This window comes from Fusarium odoratissimum (assembly GCF_000260195.1).
Source record: "Fusarium odoratissimum NRRL 54006 unplaced genomic scaffold supercont1.40, whole genome shotgun sequence".
Taxonomy (NCBI): Eukaryota; Fungi; Ascomycota; class Sordariomycetes; order Hypocreales; family Nectriaceae; genus Fusarium; species Fusarium odoratissimum.
In genome coordinates, this window is record NW_022158722.1 from 92,451 (window position 1) to 112,889 (window position 20,439).

At 48.8% G+C, this 20,439-nt stretch overlaps 11 protein-coding genes and 2 non-coding genes across 13 annotated transcripts; 6 read left to right on the forward strand and 7 right to left on the reverse strand.

Annotated features, from left to right (window-relative positions):
• The first annotated feature begins 112 nt into the window (after positions 1 to 112).
• Positions 113 to 2,654, forward strand: FOIG_14320 (uncharacterized protein). Its single transcript, XM_031215546.1, has 5 exons — positions 113 to 451; positions 501 to 1,220; positions 1,272 to 1,585; positions 1,630 to 1,968; positions 2,058 to 2,654. The coding sequence occupies exons 1-5, from the start codon at positions 272 to 274 to the stop codon at positions 2,599 to 2,601; spliced, it is 2,097 nt and encodes a 698-aa protein (XP_031054671.1). The 5' UTR covers positions 113 to 271; the 3' UTR covers positions 2,602 to 2,654.
• Positions 2,655 to 2,950: 296 nt separating this feature from the next.
• On the reverse strand, positions 2,951 to 3,883 carry FOIG_14321 (uncharacterized protein; the record flags this gene model as incomplete). Its single annotated transcript, XM_031215547.1, has 1 exon — positions 2,951 to 3,883. The coding sequence occupies one exon, from the start codon at positions 3,881 to 3,883 to the stop codon at positions 2,951 to 2,953; it is 933 nt and encodes a 310-aa protein (XP_031054672.1).
• Positions 3,884 to 4,356: 473 nt separating this feature from the next.
• FOIG_14322 (uncharacterized protein) lies at positions 4,357 to 5,549 on the forward strand. The gene is made up of 3 exons (XM_031215548.1): positions 4,357 to 4,826; positions 4,871 to 5,128; positions 5,178 to 5,549. Exons 1-3 carry the CDS (start codon positions 4,494 to 4,496, stop codon positions 5,430 to 5,432), a joined length of 846 nt encoding a protein of 281 aa, XP_031054673.1. The 5' UTR covers positions 4,357 to 4,493; the 3' UTR covers positions 5,433 to 5,549.
• Positions 5,550 to 5,766: 217 nt separating this feature from the next.
• Positions 5,767 to 5,838, reverse strand: FOIG_14323. Its single transcript has one exon. It is a non-coding gene; the product is annotated as a tRNA-Arg (tRNA).
• A 182-nt stretch (positions 5,839 to 6,020) lies between these two features.
• On the reverse strand, positions 6,021 to 6,897 carry FOIG_14324 (haloacid dehalogenase, type II; the record flags this gene model as incomplete). Its single annotated transcript, XM_031215549.1, has 1 exon — positions 6,021 to 6,897. The coding sequence occupies one exon, from the start codon at positions 6,895 to 6,897 to the stop codon at positions 6,178 to 6,180; it is 720 nt and encodes a 239-aa protein (XP_031054674.1). The 3' UTR covers positions 6,021 to 6,177.
• A 390-nt stretch (positions 6,898 to 7,287) lies between these two features.
• On the reverse strand, positions 7,288 to 8,282 carry FOIG_14325 (uncharacterized protein; the record flags this gene model as incomplete). Its single annotated transcript, XM_031215550.1, has 2 exons — positions 7,288 to 8,144; positions 8,198 to 8,282. 2 exons carry the CDS (start codon positions 8,280 to 8,282, stop codon positions 7,288 to 7,290), a joined length of 942 nt encoding a protein of 313 aa, XP_031054675.1.
• A 307-nt stretch (positions 8,283 to 8,589) lies between these two features.
• FOIG_14326 (uncharacterized protein) lies at positions 8,590 to 9,266 on the reverse strand (the record flags this gene model as incomplete). The annotated part of the gene is made up of 3 exons (XM_031215551.1): positions 8,590 to 8,786; positions 8,843 to 9,148; positions 9,203 to 9,266. The coding sequence occupies 3 exons, from the start codon at positions 9,264 to 9,266 to the stop codon at positions 8,590 to 8,592; spliced, it is 567 nt and encodes a 188-aa protein (XP_031054676.1).
• Positions 9,267 to 11,956: 2,690 nt separating this feature from the next.
• On the forward strand, positions 11,957 to 13,405 carry FOIG_14327 (uncharacterized protein; the record flags this gene model as incomplete). The annotated part of the gene is made up of 2 exons (XM_031215552.1): positions 11,957 to 12,107; positions 12,158 to 13,405. The coding sequence occupies 2 exons, from the start codon at positions 11,957 to 11,959 to the stop codon at positions 13,315 to 13,317; spliced, it is 1,311 nt and encodes a 436-aa protein (XP_031054677.1). The 3' UTR covers positions 13,318 to 13,405.
• FOIG_14328 (uncharacterized protein) lies at positions 13,338 to 15,361 on the reverse strand. The gene has a single exon (XM_031215553.1). It carries the CDS (start codon positions 15,089 to 15,091, stop codon positions 13,592 to 13,594), a length of 1,500 nt encoding a protein of 499 aa, XP_031054678.1. The 5' UTR covers positions 15,092 to 15,361; the 3' UTR covers positions 13,338 to 13,591.
• A 301-nt stretch (positions 15,362 to 15,662) lies between these two features.
• Positions 15,663 to 15,746, forward strand: FOIG_14329. Its single transcript has one exon. It is a non-coding gene; the product is annotated as a tRNA-Tyr (tRNA).
• A 215-nt stretch (positions 15,747 to 15,961) lies between these two features.
• On the forward strand, positions 15,962 to 16,750 carry FOIG_14330 (uncharacterized protein; the record flags this gene model as incomplete). The annotated part of the gene is made up of 1 exon (XM_031215554.1): positions 15,962 to 16,750. The coding sequence occupies exon 1, from the start codon at positions 15,989 to 15,991 to the stop codon at positions 16,748 to 16,750; it is 762 nt and encodes a 253-aa protein (XP_031054679.1). The 5' UTR covers positions 15,962 to 15,988.
• A 131-nt stretch (positions 16,751 to 16,881) lies between these two features.
• On the forward strand, positions 16,882 to 18,322 carry FOIG_14331 (uncharacterized protein; the record flags this gene model as incomplete). Its single annotated transcript, XM_031215555.1, has 2 exons — positions 16,882 to 17,248; positions 17,307 to 18,322. The coding sequence occupies 2 exons, from the start codon at positions 16,882 to 16,884 to the stop codon at positions 18,320 to 18,322; spliced, it is 1,383 nt and encodes a 460-aa protein (XP_031054680.1).
• Positions 18,323 to 19,265: 943 nt separating this feature from the next.
• FOIG_14332 (uncharacterized protein) lies at positions 19,266 to 20,439 on the reverse strand. The gene is made up of 2 exons (XM_031215556.1): positions 19,893 to 20,439; positions 19,266 to 19,816 (listed from the first exon to the last, which is right to left on the reverse strand). The coding sequence occupies exons 1-2, from the start codon at positions 20,210 to 20,212 to the stop codon at positions 19,366 to 19,368; spliced, it is 771 nt and encodes a 256-aa protein (XP_031054681.1). The 5' UTR covers positions 20,213 to 20,439; the 3' UTR covers positions 19,266 to 19,365.

Consider the following 20,439-nt stretch of genomic DNA (forward strand, 5'->3'; position numbering starts at 1 on the left):
CGAGCTCCGCCACCTCCGATTGGTGCCAATTGGCTGAGTGCTCACGTCGTGTATGTAAGCAGCCGAGACAGATCTTGCCCGACGGTTTCTGTTTGACAGTCTCGCAATTGACATGACATTCATTCATCACTTCCCAACAAAGCTAGAACCAGACACTAACACGTAATAAGTACGTGTTTTTAGCTCTGTAGTATATCACGGCTTAGTCTGGCCCTGTTATTCGACGCCGATCACCAGACTTATCTTGTACAACCTTAGCCAATCGTGGACAATGCCTCAGACCGACCCCCAACAACCGTCGTTAGCTCCTAGAACTGGTCCCTTGCGCACTCTGTTACCAGCAGAAAGGAGATCGCAACCATCGCCGCCCCCTCTGAAACGCAGTATAACACAGCGCAGGCTCAATCCTGTCCTCGCTGCTTGCGAGCCATGTCGTAAACACAAGGCCAAGGTACTTGGGCACTTCGTATCCTGAGCGGGGTCCGACTAACCATCCTTAGTGCTCTGGAGAGAGGCCAGTATGTCGTCGCTGTCTTCAGCGCAAATTCGCCTGCAACTATGTTACGCGACCAGGCGAAACTCGCTCACAGGCACTAAACCGATGTTCTCACGAGGCCTGTGAGGGCTCGAGTCAACGCTCAAGTATCTACGAGGAACTCATCGGGCTGTTGAAGAACCTACCGGATCGGGATGCCCAGGCCATCCTGCAAAGGCTCAGGTCGGGAACAGACGTCGCATCAGTCCTCACTCAGGCCAGAGCAGGCGATGTATTACTTCAGATGGCCGTCGTTCCCGAGACACGATTACGATACGAGTTTCCATACAGGTCGGAGATGCCCAAAGAGTTTGAACTCAACAATCCTTATTTGAACTCAATGCTGTATGAAACGGCCTCTCTCTATTCTCAACACCATACATCAGAGACAAACGTGCCCGGATATCTTGATAGTCTGGGTTCCGAAGAGCAAAGAAGCCTTTACTTGAAGCCCTTCCATGCAGCGCAAGTATTCGATCCTCTACTTTCCGACGTCAAAGTCTCAGCGTGGACCAGCGTCTGTGACGACGACAAGCTCATGCGAGACCTTTTAAGTGTAATTTTCCGTTGCGAGTACCATTTCACAGCAGCCTTTCACAAGGACTTATTCCTGGATGACATGGCAGCGCGTCGCAAAGACTTTTGTTCTTCACTGCTTGTCAACGTAACTCTTGCCTATGCTTGCGTAGGATACCACTCATAATGACATAGTCAACATTGCTGACATGCTTATCAGGTCTGCTACCCTAATTTCACCAACCGTGTCGAGTATTGGAATCCGAACACTCTTGTCTATCGCTTCAATGCCGAGGCCAAGCGACTATGGGAGCTGGAGGCTTCTATCCCGTGTATGACTACCATCCAGGCAGGTATCCTTTTTAGTGTGTTTCATAATCTCTGTGGGCTAGACGAAGTTGGGAAACCTTATAGGGTACATGCTGTGGCTTTGGCAAACCAGCTTCGCATCTTCGACACCATCGACATTGATCAGAGCAAGAGGATACAGAGGGGCACGCAAAACCTGGCTTGGGCTATGTACAACTGGGAAACGTGAGTACTTTTTCACACCTTTGGCCGTGTACTAACGACAGAAGTCTCTCTGCTTTCTCGTTCATGCTGTCGCCGCTCATCAAGGAGCCACCAAAATGGCCGCTTCCAGATCCTTCAGAAGATCCGTCGTGGTATGGCGAAATATGGGTCAAATACCCATTAAATCACGGCCTTTCACCGATGTATCTTGGGGAAGTTATCCATGCTCGGAGCCAGTTTCGGATCATCATGAATGAGTTTTGTGACGCAGCATACTCAGAAGGTTCCAAGGTAGGAGTTAACCTGGCGTATCAGTTCCGCGAAAGGCTGCAAGAATGGTACGAAAACTTGCCCGCATCTCTAACTCCAAGAAGGATTGCTCTTCCTGGGCAGCTACAACTACAGTAAGTGCTTCATATGCTGCCTTTCACTCTTATGCTTAGTCCAACATGGCTTTCAATATGCATGAAGGGAGTTGCTGACTGCGTCGCAGTATGTACTATCACCACTTACTACTGACGATCTTCGAGCCTCTTGACGATGCAGAAACGACTCAAGAGCCTTCTCCACAGCGTATCGTAGCCGACTCGAACAAGAACATGCAGACACTTGTCAGACTGTACTACCTCCGACATGGTTTTGAAGCAATGGACCTCTTCATCGTCGTCCCTTTGATGGCGATGGGCTATGACAGCGTAGATGCCATCAAGGAGGATACGCCAACAGAACAAATTGAGTTGCTACGATCGACTCTCATTCTGATAGCCCAAGGCCTCTACTACCAACGAAGAAACCACTACTTGGCGCAAGCACTTTTCCGAGTCATTCGAGGCAAAATGCGCCCGCAGGAGATAGGCTTACTGAAGAGTTCGATGGCGTTGGACAAATACGAGACTGATCCAGAGCCAGAGATGGCAGTGGCTGTTCGAAGTCACTGGCCAGTGAGCGTTGTTAAGAAGCATGAGGACATGGAGTCACATATCCTGACCAATCTGGTGGAGAACTTTGGTCGTGTCAATGTTGAGGAAATCCCATGATGTCTTTTGGGCTGAGACGATAGATGGATGCTAGGGGATGGAGGTAAGAAAGGAATTGCGCTGGGCGAGGAAGAGCTGTGTACACGATATTAGGAAGCTCTATGCTTTGGCCATCGTAGACGAATAATGGCCTCCTTATACATATATTGCCCTGGAGAGTGTTGAAGCTGATGAAAGAGTCTACAAAGCAAGACAGAAGGCGCGCTAGCTGGATACACTGCCGACTAATGCTTTTACGATACTTTCTGTTGACTAAATGGCTAGTTGGAAAGACTTTCCTTCCTTTAGCCATGGGATCTTTGTTCACCCTCACTCTCCATGTCAGGTGTAGCTGGGAAATTGGGGCAGCTTATGACACAGTCCTTTTGAGCACATCGTCGACAGCCTCCTTCTGAAGCCCGATTTCGTGCAGCTTCTTCACCTCACTGGCATCGACCTTGCTTTCAAAGTCTCCTCCACTCCCCTCCCGGAAATGAGTAAGGAAGAACTTGACAAATGGGGCAGTGGCATCTTTCTGCTGAATCTTGTCGTTACAATCTTTCAGTGCATCATTCATATCTTGGTAGTCTATCTCCCAGTCTTGGTCCGCCGTCCCTGTTGCCTTTTGAAATGCTTGTAGAAGCTTCTTCTGGGTTAGATGGAATGATGGGACATAGAAAGCCTTGTTCTTATACCGGGACAAGTCCTGTCCTGGGAGGCTCAATACTGCAGCTGTAGCCTGACCAGTCTGTGCAACACTTGACGCGTTGACCTTGCCAACGGCTCCAGTCCAAATCGTAGCTTTGCGGTTCTCAACATCGATGCCCCAAAGACCACTTTTGATGTTCATGTCGAGGAACGGGCCAACAGCTACTGAGATCCAGCTGCTCACACCGAGTTCCTCAATCAGATCGCGGATCTTCTTCTTGTCTTGCAGTAGTTGGTTCTCCTCTATGGGCTTTGACGCGAAAGGGTCTGGACCAAAATCTGCAGGTAGGATATATGGAACTCCAGCTTTTGCTGCTGCTCGAACTGCTGGCTCTTGCAGACTGACAAGTTGAGGGAGAGGCGGCATGAGCACGACAACATCTTGTCCTTGAAAGGCGCTCGTCAAGAGAGACTCATCCTTCAGACCTCCAGATTTGACCATGACTTCAGGTGGAAATGTGCTTGTTGCCTCGATTCGCTGAACAATAGTAATGGTGTGAATGCCTTGTGCGAGAAGGCCCTCGATAGTCGGTCGTCCAACGTGACCGCTGGAGTCGGTAATGGCAATTTTCCGTCCCTGTGCTTGACCTGACATGGTAGACTGAGATAGTTCTGATTGGGCTTGAACTCTTTCGCTCAAGGGCTGTAGATCGAGTCCTTTATTCTTTTCTCCTCAAACGCCTAGGCATATACGTCATCGACCTACGTCGTGTTCGATGTACGAAGACGCGGTAGGACAGCAGTTCTGAACGCATTAAAGCAGAATAAGAATGCACGACAGGGCTCGTGCAAGTTAAAGCTAGATCCAGAGATACAATCGACCAGGATTACCAAATATTGACAACTCGATGGAGTGATGTTCAGAAGAGACGACCCCCAGGTCTTGAAATGGGGTGATGGAGATTGTTAATGAAAGCGATGAAGGAGGGCTTAGACTACTTCTATTTCCACCGTTTTGATGCACATAGATGAGTACCGTGCTGCCCCACCTCAACATTCGCTAACAGGCATGATAATGCCCCGCCTCGAGTCTGCCCTGATGCGGGGATGACCATTCGGGTTGATGACATTGCGTTAAGTCCGAACTCATCATATAAAGGCCGATTCCATGAAACCTGCTTCACAACCTCTGATCAACTACAAAATTCACCTTGCCTCGAAGCACAGGTTTATCACTCCCCAAGCCATTGTCTAACACAGCAGAAATGTCTCCAACCGACGTCTTCAGCCCAGGCTCTACTGCATTGATCACGGGAGCTGGCTCAGGCATCGGTCTGGCTATTGCCAAAACATGTCGCAGCAGGGGCATGCGCACATTGCTCGTAGATAACAACGAGGAAGCTCTGGGGGCTCTGACTAAGACGCACTTCCCCAATGACTCTGACGTCGTTACCTCCAAGGTTGATGTCTCATCGACCTCGGACTGGCAGGCGCTGAAGAAGCTCGCCTTGGACAAGTTTGGCAGCATTGAGTTATTGGTCTTGAACGCTGGCCGAGGTTTGAGGGGCACCTGGGGAGATGATGATTACTTCAGAGATGTAAGTTGAAAACTGCAATGGCGCGACAAATGCTAACAAACAAGACCCTTGAAACCAATTTATTCGGTGTCATTCACGGCATAAACACGTTTCTCTCCGTGGTCCAAGACGCCGCCAAGTCAAAACCAACGAGTATCGTCATCACTGGTAGCAAGCAGGGTATTACCAACCCACCTGGAAATCCAGCATACAATGCCTCCAAAGCTGCAGTCAAGACTCTTGCTGAGCATTTGAGCTGGGACCTGAAAGACACAAGCACCAGCGTGCATCTGCTTGTGCCTGGATGGACTTACACTGGTCTGGTAAGAAATCGCTGCCGTTTTTAGGGTAACTGACTGACAATGCCTGCAGACAAGGGCAACGCCGGATGGTGTGAAGCCAGCTGGAGCTTGGACAGCGGAACAGGTGGCAGATTATCTCTATGAGAAGATGGGGAAGAACGAATTCTACATCATCTGCCCCGACAACGATGTTACAGAGGAGCAAGACAAGAAGCGTATGACTTGGGCTGCAGGTGATGTTGTTCAGAGACGGCCGCCTTTGTCTCGATGGCGTGGCGAGTGGAAGCAGGAAGCTGAAGAAACCATGGCTAAGATGGATCTCTAAAATCATGGGACTTGAGGTGGCGAGTAATTGACAAGATATAGCAACCCGAGTCATCAGTGAATCCAAAACAGGCTATTCGGTACCTTCTCAATCAATTGGGTGTTGAATCGATAGTGTCATTGTGCAGTCCACCATGAGTCTACGATATCAACGAGTAAGTTGTGTCTTCCAATTCTGTATCGTAGGTAACAATGACTCCCGAGAAGCTCAAGGAGGGCTGGCCCCACAATGATGATGCCCTACCATGCCGAACAATGCCGCAGAGTGTCGTGAATCTGCCAAAAAGTCAAAAAGTTCATCAAACACGTCCTGACGAACCAACCATCAAAAGGTTCGATACACCAGGGACTCGAACCCTGAGCCTTAGTCTTAGGAGGACTACGCGCTACCATTGCGCCAGCGCACCGGAGCTATTTTTAGAGGTATCTGTGTCGTATTTGCAAATATGTTGATATCAAGATTGGAGTTTTAGGTTTGCGCCACCACGTCAAACTTTGACCTCAAACTGGAGTTTCCAAGAAATAGGCTACTTATTACCGGTCAGTTTCAGCTATTCTGGACTCCTGAATCAGTATTCTGTTTATCTGATGGTGATATTGAATGTCATGCGTATGCCGTCGAACTCCACTGTGGACCGAGGTATAAGTGGCGTGGAGCCTACAGCCTAAACATTGATCAAACTGAGAAGGCCAATACTTGAATTGAAACAGTTGAGATTTGCCAATTTGCCAACGCCAGTATATCCTCAAGATTGCATTCTCTCAATTGTGGCAGGCAACTCCTCCATGCCCTCCAGAAAAGCACCAAACTCTCCCTTCACCTTCTCCATATCCTCATCAACATCATCCGTCCAACGATGAATGTAAATCGTCTTGATTCCAACATTTTGAGCTCCTCTCAGATCGTATGCGTGAGCCGCAACCAACACAACTTCTTCAGGTTTGAGCTTGACGAGTCGCAACGCCTTGTTGTAGGCCTCGGGATCTGGCTTGTACGTCCCCAACAGTTGGCTGGAGAAGAGCATATTGAAATTGAGCCCAGCGAAGCGAGTTAGGTCTAGCTGCAGACGTGTTGTACCATTGGCGTGAACAAAGACTTCCAGACCAAGATCGTCTCGGACCGACTGAATTGCCTTTCGAACTTCTGGCCAAGCTGGTTGGGAATGCCAAGCAGTAATCAATTGTTCTTTGATTGGCGCATTGAAATGTCGCTTATACTCTGGTGAGTCTTCCAGTACGTTGTCAAGCACGCGAATGAGCGTGTCATCTATGTCTTCAGGCTCAAGCTTTTGTGCAAGGCGCTCGCTGTTGGCGATGAAGTAACGTCGCCGCCATTCGAGAGCGATTTTGGAAGCTTCGGCTTCGGGAATGGCCGGGGGTAGAGCCTGCACGACACTACTGTGCCAATCAAGGCATGTCCCCATGAAGTCAAAGAATACTGCTTTTATCTTTGTTGGTTGCGACATGATGCTGAAACTTTTCTAACTGTTGCAAGGATGTCAAGGCTAGTGGAGAGAATTTAGCATATAAATATTGGAAGTGTTGCGCATGATTGTTGAAGATGCTCGCTTATGGCATGACGTGATTAGAAATCATGAAACGGCCTGCTTATTTCGCTCACGGCGGTACGCCCTTTAGATGATTGGTTGCATCATAAATTGTGGTCTGCCAGTCAGCTTAAGCTCGGTACGATAGGATCAAAGACTTGGAACAGCATCAAAACTGTCGATAAATCGAGGTCTCGTTGGAACTCGAGTCGCGGGTCTTTCAATTAACACGAACTCGACATGAAAGAATTATCCATGTACATATTTCCTTATGACGAGCTTAGCTAGACCACCATGATAGAAATAAGCTCATCCACTTGCGAGAACTGGAGGTAGAGATAGCTGGTGGTTCTTGATGATAACATCCCATAGCGCCGATAGCTCCCCACTTGGAAGTTTGTCATCTTCCTTAATCCTTCGAATGTCATGAAAGAAGTTGTCCCCTTCGGCTCTCAGAGTCCGCGGTATCGTCTCCATATCAGGAAAGTTAAAGAACGCCACGATGGACACTTTGACTTCATTCCCACTGATATCAACGTCGTGAAAAGTCGGAATGAACTCATTGGCCCAGCGGTAGAGCGTTGAGCCACCCATCATGATCGTGCCTTTATGTCCAGGAAAGCGCACGGTTCCGTCGAGGTCATAGACCCGAAGTCCTGGCCCGTTTGTGATGAGGGCAGAGAGGAGGTTGCCATCTGGATGAAGGCCAATGCCACCAGGAGCACCAGCATGAGGCGTGTACTTGATAGCACGATAGCGAACTGTACATCGCTGTACCAAGTCTGGGTCAATGCCAACAGCCATACTAGTCGTCACCAAAGCACTGTCAAGCGCGGACTTCAGACAATGTGCCGATTCTCGAGTTCTGACATCATGCAACGCTTGAAGGCCCGTAAGGCCATCTTTGAGATCACCATCAAATTTGGCAATGTCGGTCTTAGAGTCCAAGAAAGGATGGCCAATGCCCTGACTGGCAAACCAGCAGGACTTGCGCCATACCACTTTCTTATCACTACCCTCGTAGGAGAGCGAGTGATCGAGATCGCTGAGGTAAGAGCCGAGGTCTTGCATTGCTTGTTCAATGCGTTGTTCTTCTTGGCTTCCCCAAGGGACTACATATTCTTTGCCCGCCCTGAAGGCAGTTTGAATGGCACGGCTTTCTTTTGCTGGGTGGACGTCAGCTTTCTGAACCTCAGTGATAAACTGGTGCACCACCTACACATTGCTCCTGTTTGAGAAGCAATTGGCTGATCGAGGCTCGCGTGATGGCTAGAGCCGGGTGTCATAGAATCGAGCATAGACATGGGTATGTTGGATGTGATTGAGGGAAGCTGGTATGTCCATCAACGTCCAGCAGATAATTGTTTATTTATTCCTTCTAGGCCCTGCTCACCCTAGTCTTCCATCACCCCGCCAAGTGTCATTATCGTCCCCATCCGAATGTATGTCTCACTGCATTCGTCTACCCACTCTCATTTACTTTCGGCACAACGCCACACCGTGACGATCGTGAAACTATACTGAACTGCCGGTCTCCCCGAATCACACATGTCATTTTACAGCTACATACGTGTCTACTCTGTGTACCGTGAACCCCGCGTTCGGCGTTTCTTACTGTGCGGCCTCGGCGATCTCTTTGAGTACCACGTCGATGCTGTCCATCGTCAGTGACCGTATGTGTACATCCCTGTTTTTGAAGAGTTCTGCCAATCTTGGACAGTACTTTTCTAATCCCTCTGCTAGTTGGGCTCTGGATAATGCCTGTCCATTGTCTGGTAATCCATATTGAAGTAGCCAAACTTGCTTGTCTGGAAAATCAGTTGTCAGCTTTGAACAATCTGAGATTATGTCTCTCGGAACTTACCACTTCTGAGACTCATCTCCCATTCCCATCGATGGATGTCATCTGGATTCGTAAACCTGTCCCAGTCGCCGGGGGCAGCGAGAATAATGATTTGAGACACAGATAAGAATGTGTTGGAAATCCTCTTGGTCACTTCCCCAGCTTCCGTGCTTCTTGTCATTTGGTGTTGGTCGAGCCATATGCGACGGCTCTTCTTTTCGATCATTTCAGCGACTAGACGCGCCATTACTCGGCCTCTCTCGTATAAATCTGGTGATAGCCATCGGTAAAATATGATGTAGTCATATGCGTATGTTGATTCCACGCCTGAATCGCTCGTGTCAGTTAGGAATCTGAATCGTGACTGACAATTGGACTCACTCAGACAGCTTTTGGACAATGGTAAATGAGCCTCCACGGCAACGGCTGGCTTGACACTCAACATCTTAGCCTTATGTTATCCCAGACCTCAAAATGAGTAGCTTTCAGTGCGTGTATAAACAATGGTAAACGCAACTTCATCCCATAGAGATTGAGGCACAAAACAGATGTTTAATACTCTTGTCCGTCTTGAGTTCCCAATTTCTCGATGTCTCTTTTCTTATACCACTGCCCTACAGTAAGGTACACAGTATATGCCGGAACCAAGAAACTTCACAGCCGGCATATGCACTGACTTCTGCAGCCTCAAGGTGACAGATCATTGCTTATTCTGTGACATCATTCCAATCCCGTTTGCCCCATCCAATCCAGTAGCGAAAATGGAGAGTACGGTATAAATATGTCTCAGCTGCACACGATCTTTTACCGCTTCCAGGCTGTTGTCTTACGCTGTACGCCAGCCACTTTCAGGTGGACGGGCCAACCCGTGCATTAGCGTATGCAGAATGCCGTACAATGGGTAACGCGTAGTAAACTGAGTTCGTTTTGTGGAAGGCGGGTTACGGAAGCTGAGAGATCTGCAAACCGTATCTGAGCGCTTTGCGGTGTAGGGTCTAGGTGGAGGAGACGGACTGTCGATCGATCTGAGAGCTTCAGCTTTCGTGGGGCAATGTAAACCAACGATTTGCAACTTGGCAGAGCCAGGAGCCAGGATCAACCGCATCTTGCCATGGCAGCTCTCAACTTGGCATTCATTTGAGAGTTGAAGGGAGAGTTTTTGTTTGTAGATCCAGTCTATATAGAAGTGCAGGAGCGCAGGATCTCTGAGGGATAGAGGCATTTGTAGGTTTGTTTGTTTGTGTATTTTTCGTCGCGAGGCATTTGTAGGTGTTTTCGTCATGGCATACTCTAGGGTAGCACCTCATTTCTCACCATGATCGTCATGGACAACCAATGGTCGTACGTATAGGATGAGTTGATGATGCGACTGCTACAAATGCCATGGTACCTATTAGATAGCTTTATTATGAATGGTTGTGGAAACTGGCTGGAAAGAAAGTTTTTGTGATAGCGTGATGAATAGCACTTGCGACTGAAGTTTTCCGTGGGACATTTTCAGTGGTCACCTCGGAAGATGTGTCTTTCCGGCCAAACACCCTCGAGTCATTTGACTTGAGACACATTGACGTGTCACAGTCATGCAAATTTTACCGCACAGGCAATTTGTTGACAAGCTAGGTTCTCCCTTCGTTGACAGTCTTCTCCCGATGCCAAGTCGGCTGCTGAACCAAGCTCTCGAATTTAGTATATCACCACAACCCACGGCAGCGCAAATTTCCGGAATGTTTTTCGTATTCTCAAACATACAAGAGTGCGTTCTGTTCTCAATGGTTTCTCCCAATCATGTACGGCCTTCTCGCAGCCTTGGGTTTCTACAATGCAAAGCAGCTATAGTCAGCTCTGGGCCAGGATCAGGTCTCGACGCTCAAGAATAACACTTCAGCAGTCATTTTGACCGCTTGCACGATCGCCCAACAACTGAAACAAGGTTACAATTGACAAGCACTCGATGTCTCAGATCACAGGCTGTTTCCCAAGACGTCATCAATCTCAATCTTGAGGCCTAGGTAAGCGTTATCTAGTCCAGCAATTAATTCACCGTCGCGATTTTGCAGATTCAAATGCTGGACTCTCGAGTGAACTTTCGGCATTTCTCATTTACAAGTGTCGGTAACTGCAGAGTGAATCAGGTCACCATTGAGGCGCTTGGAAAGCAAGAGTCTCCTCCCTGCAGACGGTAGAATCAGACAAGGGTAAACAACTGCCAAGGAAACAGCAGAAAAGGCTGGTAAAACACAAACGCTCGATGCAGACACGGTCTGGTCTACGGTATTTATCCAACTCACTCAAGGTTGGATAAGCTTCCATCCCGCGAGTCAAAACCATCACGGAAAGTGGGCGCATGCTCAATTACCGGACTCGGCCTCCAATCATCAGCTGAACTCAAGTTCCCATGTCTTAAACAGGGCTTAGGTAATGTTGACGCAGAGACTTACGCGTCAAATAAAGCGATTATTGCTCAGAAAATTCACGGATTTCAAGCCTACGCTCCTTTAGAGTTTGCTAGCTCCGCGGGATGACGAAGGTGGTCGGGTCAAAATGCGCGCCCACTTCTCGGCTCGGAGCCGAAATCGATCGGTGCATCAGACCTGAAGTGATTGAGTTCGGCAGATGGACATAGATATACTTGATCAACAGGTTTAGTTGCATCTGAACTATAATATTCGTATCAAGATAGCCTCTTTCTATTCAAGATAATGCATCATCGGTGCCCAATTCACTAGACTAGCAACATAACTTACAGGCCTCAGAATGCCTTTCCAAACACTCACGTCTTTCCGGTTACTTGTTTTTCTCTCCCAGCTAAAACGTTAGGCCCATCGCTGTAGATTTCAGAAGAGCGCCACTGTCTCCCTTGCTGGGCCTACGCGCCTGACCACGACGACCTGACACGATGTCGCATGCTTTCCCCTCTTTAACCTCCGTGCGTCGTCCAGGGCTAGACTGATTAGGCATCGTCGAATAGTATTTTTCTTCCCATTCTTCTAGGGATGACGCATCGATGTGACGATGCTTCGTTTCGAGCACTATCTTAAAAATGCTGGACCGCCGATATGTCGACCAATTGCTTGGCCAGGACTATCGTGACTTACTTCGTTTACTGTCACCATTGATATCGTCAATTAGGACACCATGAATATGATACGGCATACTGTTGGCTTAGCTTTATTAGCTGCTCTTGGCTATGCTACCGATGTCAACAACACCGATCTCGAGCCATTGCGGTTTACCAAGAATGGTACTTTTCAGATCGCCATCTTCTCCGATATGCATTTTGGACAATGTGAGTTCTTCAATTGATTGGCAAGAATTGCAACTGACCCTCGGTTATAGACGAGTCGTCAACAGGTCCTGAGCAGGATCGCAATTCTGTTGAAGTGATCCGCAAAGTCCTCGACTACGACAGACCTGATCTTGTCGTTCTCAACGGCGATCTCATCAATGGAGACTCGACATTTGCTCACAACAGTACGCATTACGTTGACATGATTGTTGAGCCAATCGTCAACCGCAGTTTGACCTGGGCATCTACATATGGCAACCATGATCATAACTACAACATCGCTGGCGATGATATTCTCGAGCGCGAACAACTGTTCCCCGGTGCGCGCACGCAGAAAATGGTTAACGAGAAGTTATCTGGCACAACAAATTACTATCTGCCTGTTTACCCCTCGGACTGCACCGATACTAGCGATTGCAGCCCTAATCTCATTTTATGGTTCTTCGATAGTCGCGGCGGTAACTACTATCAGGGATCTTATCAACCAAACTGGGTTGACCAGAGTGTTGTGGATTGGTTCAATGAAACAAGCATCGAATTGAACGACAAGTACAACAAGACCCTTCCATCACTCGCATTCGTCCACGTCCCTGTCAACGCCACAGTTGCACTCCAAACAGAAATTGGCATCCGAAAGAACTACCAGCCAGGCATCAACGAGGATCCTCCGGTGTTTCAGCAAGGAGCAGGATGGTGTGAGAACGCAGATCCCAATGAGACCTGTGATTACGGAGGTCAGGACGTACCGTTTATGGAGGCTCTGGTCACCGTTCCTGGAGTCATCGGATTGTTTTCTGGTCATGATCACGGAAACACGTGGTGTTATCGCTGGGATAAGAAACTCGAAGGAATGACTGTCGAAGGCAACGGTATCCATCTGTGCTATGGACAGCACTCTGGGTACGGTGGTTATGGCGATTGGATTCGTGGTGCACGAGAAATCGTTGTCACGGAGGATATGCTGGAGAAGGGCGACGTGGAGTCCTACATTCGTCTTGAATCTGGCGATGTTGTTGGGCGGGTGACGTTAAACTCGACCTACAACGACGACTATTATCCTGCTACGCCGAACACCATGACCTATATGTCGGAGGCCTTGAGTGATAGTAGTAGCGATGATGAAAGTGCTGCGGGGAGCGTTTTGTCAGGGTCTGAACTTATGGCGGCCGTTGGAGGTTCATTGATTGCGATTGCTTGGTTGTGCTTTTGATCTTGAAGGCGTTGTTTAGATGATTCACGACGATATGGATACCCATGTTCTTTTATATACCATAAATCAATTCTATAAAAATGACAGAAACCCCAAGTCACACATGTTGTCTCTTGACTAATATCGTATACTCGTAAATGTCCTAAACCTTGCATCCATATCAGTATTTGATTTCTATGTAACCAGCACCTTGAGGTCAGAGTGCATCACGCTGCACAATCACCTTCTGCTTCGTTTGTTTGCTTAGTGCCTTACTTCAGCGTAACCTCACCCATCACTTTCGATGCTCCTGGGAACTTTCACTCTCGATCGACTGCCGCAACATCTCCACATCCTCGTCATCAATAGACTGCCCTCTTGGCACTGACTCCTCATGATGAGTCTCATGGCTATGCAATCTCATGTTCACAAACATGAACCAGAGACCCAAGTCATACACGATTCGCAAGATGCCGCCAACCATAAAGGCAATCCAAAATCTTCCAGATTCAGCAAGTCCTCCAGTCAACGAAGGACCAGTAGCCATAGCCAAAGTTCGAAGTGTCGAGGTGATTCCCATGACAGCAGTGCGCTCTTCAGGCTTGACAACAGCCGCGATGAATGCTGCCCTAGGTGCTTGATCCATGTTGTTGAGGCCCATACGAATGAAGAGGAGTATGACTGTGACAAAGAGACCACTTGGTAAGGGGAAGAACAGAACCGAAATTGAAGACGGGAGATGAGTGAACACCATGGTGTTGATAAGACCCAGGTGACGAGACAGAGGTCCCGCAAAGACTGTTGAGACGGTTGCCAAGACCTGGGCTGATGAGAAGATGTTCCCTAGTGTAGTCTTGGATGGTGAAAACTTGTGATCGAGGAAGTAAGTCGTCAGAGATTCCGAAACCATTCCATCGGCCAGAGAATCGATGGTCAGGAGAAACCATAACCGGTACATGACAGACCTGGTACCGGAAGAAACGCTTGAAAAGCGACTCGCTGGCTCATGAGGATTTGATGTCATCGACTGTCTTCTCCTACGAGCATCTTCCTCTTCCTCCATCGACTCGCGCAGAAGTCCTTCAGCTAGTTCGTCGGAAGCTTCTGAAGAGTCATCGTGATGGGCTTCCGTCTTGTTACTCATGACAAACGCGAACAAGACATTCAGTGCACCCATCAGGATGTACACCCAGAAAGTCGCGTGGTATGCTCTCACGAGATTCCATCCCTCTCGTTTGGTCATGTTTTCGACAAATCTCCCTGCCAATGCCGCACCCCCTGCAGCGCCGAGACTCGAACTGGTGATGTACCAAGCCAAGACATCAGCTCTCGTTTTCGGAGTCGTGATGTGAGACAGCATAGACTCCTCAATGGCTCGGAATGGACCAAAGTCGCTTCCGCTCGCACTGACGACGCCGACGACAGCAGCGAATAGAAGAATCCAAAAGTTCTCGAAGACCGAGAATATCGCACCTGAGACAGCCATCAAAAAGCCACCCGCCACCAATACCCTCCGTCGACCAAGCCCATCGGCCATGAGCGTTACAACCAGACCGAGCACAACATCACCTAACAGCGTCAAACTCATGAACAAGCCGATCCTGAAATCAGAAAAACCCAATTCCGAAAAGAACTGCGCTATCGTAAGCGTAACAGCCTTGAACGCAAACATGCGACATGTCCGTGAGAGAATAAGTAGCCAGGCATCTCTACCAGCATGATACACAGCTGAGATTCCAGACTCGTGGTACAGCCAACCAGCTTTTTGACCGAGCGAAGACCGTTGCGTGGCCATTGCAAGAGTAATTGAAGTTAAGGGAGAGAATATGATCGCGTGCTCAATTCGATATGATATGGATTGTTGCGGGGTGTCGCCGATCGGAGTTATCGGCACCGTGATCGGCGGTGTTTTTCACCGAGTTACTAGTTCTGGCATCATTGTGACCTCGCTACCATTTTCGCATTGGGGAATGAGTCAGTGTCAATAGGAGGGAAGAGGATTTCCGTGAAGTTTCGGAAGTAGTATTCGGAAATGGAGCGGAGATCGAATGGCGATGAGGACGTTGCATTGCTATTGACGTGAAAGCCTTGTTGCGACGAGGTTACTTCGGTGAGGCTACATTCAGAAGGTCGATTACGCATGGATCGATGAGACTAGTAAAGAGATGGCTAGCATGAGTCGCAGTATCGTATCAGCTGACTGTCCGTTAAGCATAGAAATGCCGGATGGGATCTAAAAGATTGAAGCTGTTGCAACATGGCGATGGTGGATGATCAGAATGCTCAGTTCAACTGGGTGCAGTTTCCCATTCTGGGAAGATTGTGGATTGAGTTTGCAAAGTTGCTGTCAAGAATCCAGACCTTCTCCCCGAATAGCTCAGCTGGAAGAGCGTTCGGCTGTAACTGATATTGCCACCGAAAGGTCACTTGTTCGATCCAGGTTTCGGGGATTCAATTTTTTGCCTTTTCTTCTTTTTTGACGCTGTAATATACGTGCGCATCATTTGTTCAACCTCGTTACCCATTTGATCTAACCAGTCAGTTCAGCTCTCAGTCAACATTTAAGCTGCCCACGAAGCTCTTTGGCGGCTTCAGCCCCCCGCAATAAGTTTAGCGCACCTCACCGCTGAATTGCTGACCCCGCAATGCTTGGGTGCCCTTCAACAATTTGTCATCGCCCATCATCTCGCCAATGACTTCCCCCACAGAATTACCTGCTTGGTACTATCGCGTTTCTGAGGCAGTCAAAAAGAGAAATGGCGTTATACTCTGGGACTTTGATGAAGATATCTCCGACCTTGATGAAACCAGCCCAGGCGAAACCATAGCGTACAATGGACCTGATGCTGCAGATTACCATTACTTGAGAGAGAAGCGGGAGGAACGCAAAAGAGAGCTTTTCCAGCGCAAAGAGATTATCAGAAAGCGTAAGGAGGATGCAAGAGAGGAGGAGAAAAATAAGGTCGAACAAGTGCGGGCAGCATATGAAGCTTTTGAGATTTCCGTGTTCAGAAGCGAATCAACTCAACTAGGACCTATCGACAGCCAGTTCGATCTTTACTGTATGGACTACTTTGACTGTTTTTATGATCCCAGTCCGCATGGCTACCAGAGGAGATACGTCAGGTTCGAATACGAAGATAGAGGCGAGGTGCACAGCGATGATCTCACCGGCCGGTTCTGGCTCAATCCGAAGGTCGACTTTGAACTTGTCCCATTCAAAGCCCCGGAATGTTCAAGCCTTAAACATCATGAGATCTACACCACCGATGGCAGATTCTCTATGATTCTGCAATTGATTGACAAAGATCACTTGATCCTCAGAGCAAGCCGAGATCTTGTCTTCTGGGGCACTCCGCAGGATTCACAAGGCCCTGAAACGTTCATATTCATGGGTGTCCGCAATGATTGGGGGAAGCAACTTCAGGCGTTTGCAAGGATGTTGCACCCGTGAGAGAAGCTTTCATGGGTCAGCCAGTATGATGGAGGTTTGTGCCTGACGTGCTTCGCCTCACTCGTCCTCTCAAAGCTCAACTTCTATCGTGTCGCAAAGGCTACAGACACAATTTGCAATCATTGACAAATATGTCGACTCCAACCTCTCCATCCAGCGCTCTTGCACCGCCCACGACATTTCTCTCGGTGCAAGACGGAACCCTCTGTGAATTTTGTCGCGATGACGAGCTCATTCAGCCAATCCGAACCAGAGCTCTCTCAGATCTCATTCAATCCTCGCGTTACTGCGAACTTTGTGCAAGGTGGCTTAGGGCCCTAGAGCATTCTTGTCAAAACCTGAATGTTCGAGGCCAAGTTGCCGCACTGAGACAGCATCCCTTAGAGCAAGACGTCTATGATGTGACGCTTGTGTTTCTGAGTTCTCCAGAACGGCCAAAAGTTGCATGGCCGCACATTGGACATGTGTGGGCGGCTCTCGATACGATCGATATCGATGGTTAGCTTGGGTTTGGGCGTCCGATGTGAGATGCACCAGAGCTGACTGGTGAATATAGATGCGAAAGACATTAACCTGAAACCGTTGCCTGGATCGGATCAGGGCGAGACTACTTGGAAATCAGTCAGAGAATGGCTTGATCGATGCGACAAACATCATAAAGATTGCAAACATAAGAAGACATCCGCCTGGAAGCCAACTCGACTGCTGTACGTCTGTAATACACAGGCTGCGCTTCAAGTCCGCCTAGTCGAGAGTCAGGATATACCTGACGGCGTTGAGTATCTGACCCTGAGCCATTGTCAGGGTGCAGGAAGCACTCTTCAGCTTACTCGCAGCAACATCGAAGCCTTCAAGTCCTCAATTCCCGTTGATGAGCTCTCCCGCGTCTTCATTGATGCATGTAACACCGCCAAAAGGCTGAGTCACGATTACCTCTGGATCGACGCACTCTGTATAATCCAAGACGACCCTGCAGATTGGCAACATGAAGTTGGTTGTATGGCTTCTACCTACGGGAACTCATGGCTCAATGTCTCGGCTGACGGAGATGATGAGGCTGGCCACGGGCTCTTCTGTCCTTCTGACAAACGAGCCGGCCGCCCATGGTGCCCAGTATACATACAACGTGAATGGGGCGATGGATTTCCTAGTAATTATTGCATATCCGAGTATCACAACTGGTGGGAACGCATCTCAGACTCGCAGTTGAATCGAGGAGTCTGGGCTCTCCAGGAGCGTGTTTTATCGCCAAGGGTACTGCAGCTGGGACTTAAACAGGTTGCTCTCGAGTGTTCCTCGAACGCAGTGTGCGAACGACTGCCATATGGTGATCCGACGATAAGACATGATGACTTCACTGAAAAGTTTGTTCTCGACGCACGAAATAGAAATCTCTCTTGTCTAACTCCTGAGAATGCTTTTCGGAACTGGAATCAAGTGGTTCAAGCTTACTCCCAGGGACAGCTCACGGTTGCGACTGACAAGCTTATTGCACTATCAAGCCTTATTGATGTGCTCTACCCCGTCTTTCAGCATATGGTGAAGTCAGAAGACCAAGTCGAAGATGGCTAGGGGAGGCATGGTACACAAACTCAGGTGGATTCATCCTGTCATAGATCGCCAGGGATTTTCCTCGCTGGACTATGGCGGCCATATGTCGAGAGACAGTTGGTGTGGCGAGCAATGTCACGCAAATATTTATTCGAATATGATGGAAACTCACCTTCGGCACCTGGGAAACGTTACAACGAGTACATTGCTCCAACATGGTCTTGGTGTTCTGTCAAGGATGCTGTCATTGAACCGCAGGAAGCGAGGTCGGTGGATATTTACTTCACCAAAGTCATCAGTACAAATATCGTCCCTCACGGGAAGCTAAATCAAGCAACACCTTCAAGTGGCTTGAGGTACTGCTCCTCCCCTGGTTCGTTTCTCCGTCTGCGGTGTTCTTACCTACCCATCGTCGAATTGGGGCCGGTGAGCGGCATGAAACTTATGAACTTTAGAGCCGCGACTCGTGAGAGAGGCCGGGGTGATGAAGCAATCGATGTTCAAAGTAAAAACTACTGGGATGTGGAGTTTAGTCAAGAGGCTATAAACTGCAAGTCGCCCATTGCGGTTCCCGTCTTTGCAAACATGTCGTACTTCACCAGCCCTGTACATTGCCTCGTCCTAGGCGAAAGGCAGGGTGAGAATGGGAACCGATGGTATATATGAGTTGGAGCTTTCGTGATCACTCATCCTGAGGATGTGCAGAGATTCTGGAAGGGGATTAAGGATTTTGATCAACGTATGCCGGAAGAGTGTGAGAGGCATGATGGGCTGTACAGATTTAAGGAACTGGAGAGGAGCAAGTCTACGTATATGAAGACGGCTGAGGTTTTGCAGCGGGTTGTTGAGATCAGGTAGCATTGCTTCTGCTCATCTCATGATGCTAAAGCGAACGTCGAACGGCTCTGAATGTACACTGTAGGGTTAAGTACGTCCAGAAGGTAACAGAACAACAGATAATTTACTCCAGGGGAAAAGTCTCCAGTGATGCATTTAGCGAAGTCAACAACGTTCAATAGTAATGCTAAATAGTAGTAAACAAGGGTTCCTGGTCCTCCCCATCTTTACTCGTCCTTGTAAGGATCGAAGCCCTGAACACCATCACCAGCAGCCGCCTTGAGCGAATCACCAAACTCATCATCCAGCTTAGGTCCAACACCACCATTCCAGTTCTGCAGCATCTTGTCTCGCAGACCAACATCAGGCCAGTTGTCCCAACCAACAAGAGGAGCTTTGAAGAAAGAACCAGTAGGGTTCTCGGGGTTGGCCTGGTCATCGTCGTTGGCAAAGCGGTAGCAGTGAGTTCCGGCACCGTCCTTGTGATAAACGAGAAGAGGGGTGCTTCCGTCGCTGGGGAACTCGTTGCTGGCGCCGTCGTATTTTCCGTGGCAGGAGGGTGCGACGCGGACGACATTGTCGCCTTGGGTGAAAACGACGATGTTCTCCCAGTCGTGGCGGTGACCTCCGAGAAAGCTGCCACCAACGGCTTGGTCTTTCTCATAGTAGGTCTCATACCTTTAAGGTCCGATGTTAGCATGTATACACTGTAAGGAAGAAGCCCTCGTGTTTGAGGTCGAGGAGAAAGACTTACATAATGGCACAGAAGCCATTGTTGCAGCGCTTGCGAGAATAGGTGTTGCTGTTATCAAGCTGGGGAGGATCACGACAGTCTCCCTGGGGAGTACCAGTGGCGCCATGACCAGGGTTCAAGTTGCCATCAGGATCAATGGCGGCGGTCTGGTAGCAGCCGTCGCTGTCGAAGTCAAGAGCAGGCTGGAACTTGTTCTCGATGTCAGAAGCGCCTCCAGGGAGGGCTGTGAGAACGTCTCGCTTGGAAATAGAAACGGGAGATGCCTGGACTGATGCCATGGCACTCAGGAGGGCGGCGGCGGTGATGAGCTTGTTCTGCATGGTGGCTGTTGAGTTGATGTTGTGATGGGAGATGAAGATGGTGATGAGATGGAGTTAAACTGATGGTGGATGATGCAGTACTTATACGTGTCTGCTGCTCTTGGAAACAGGTTCCTGTCTTGAATAGATCAACATTTTACAACTCAACACCTTGATCGCGGCTCGTCCATGGGGGTTCAGCTCAAATGCACATCTTGGGCAAGGACGTTACATTCATGTTGATCATA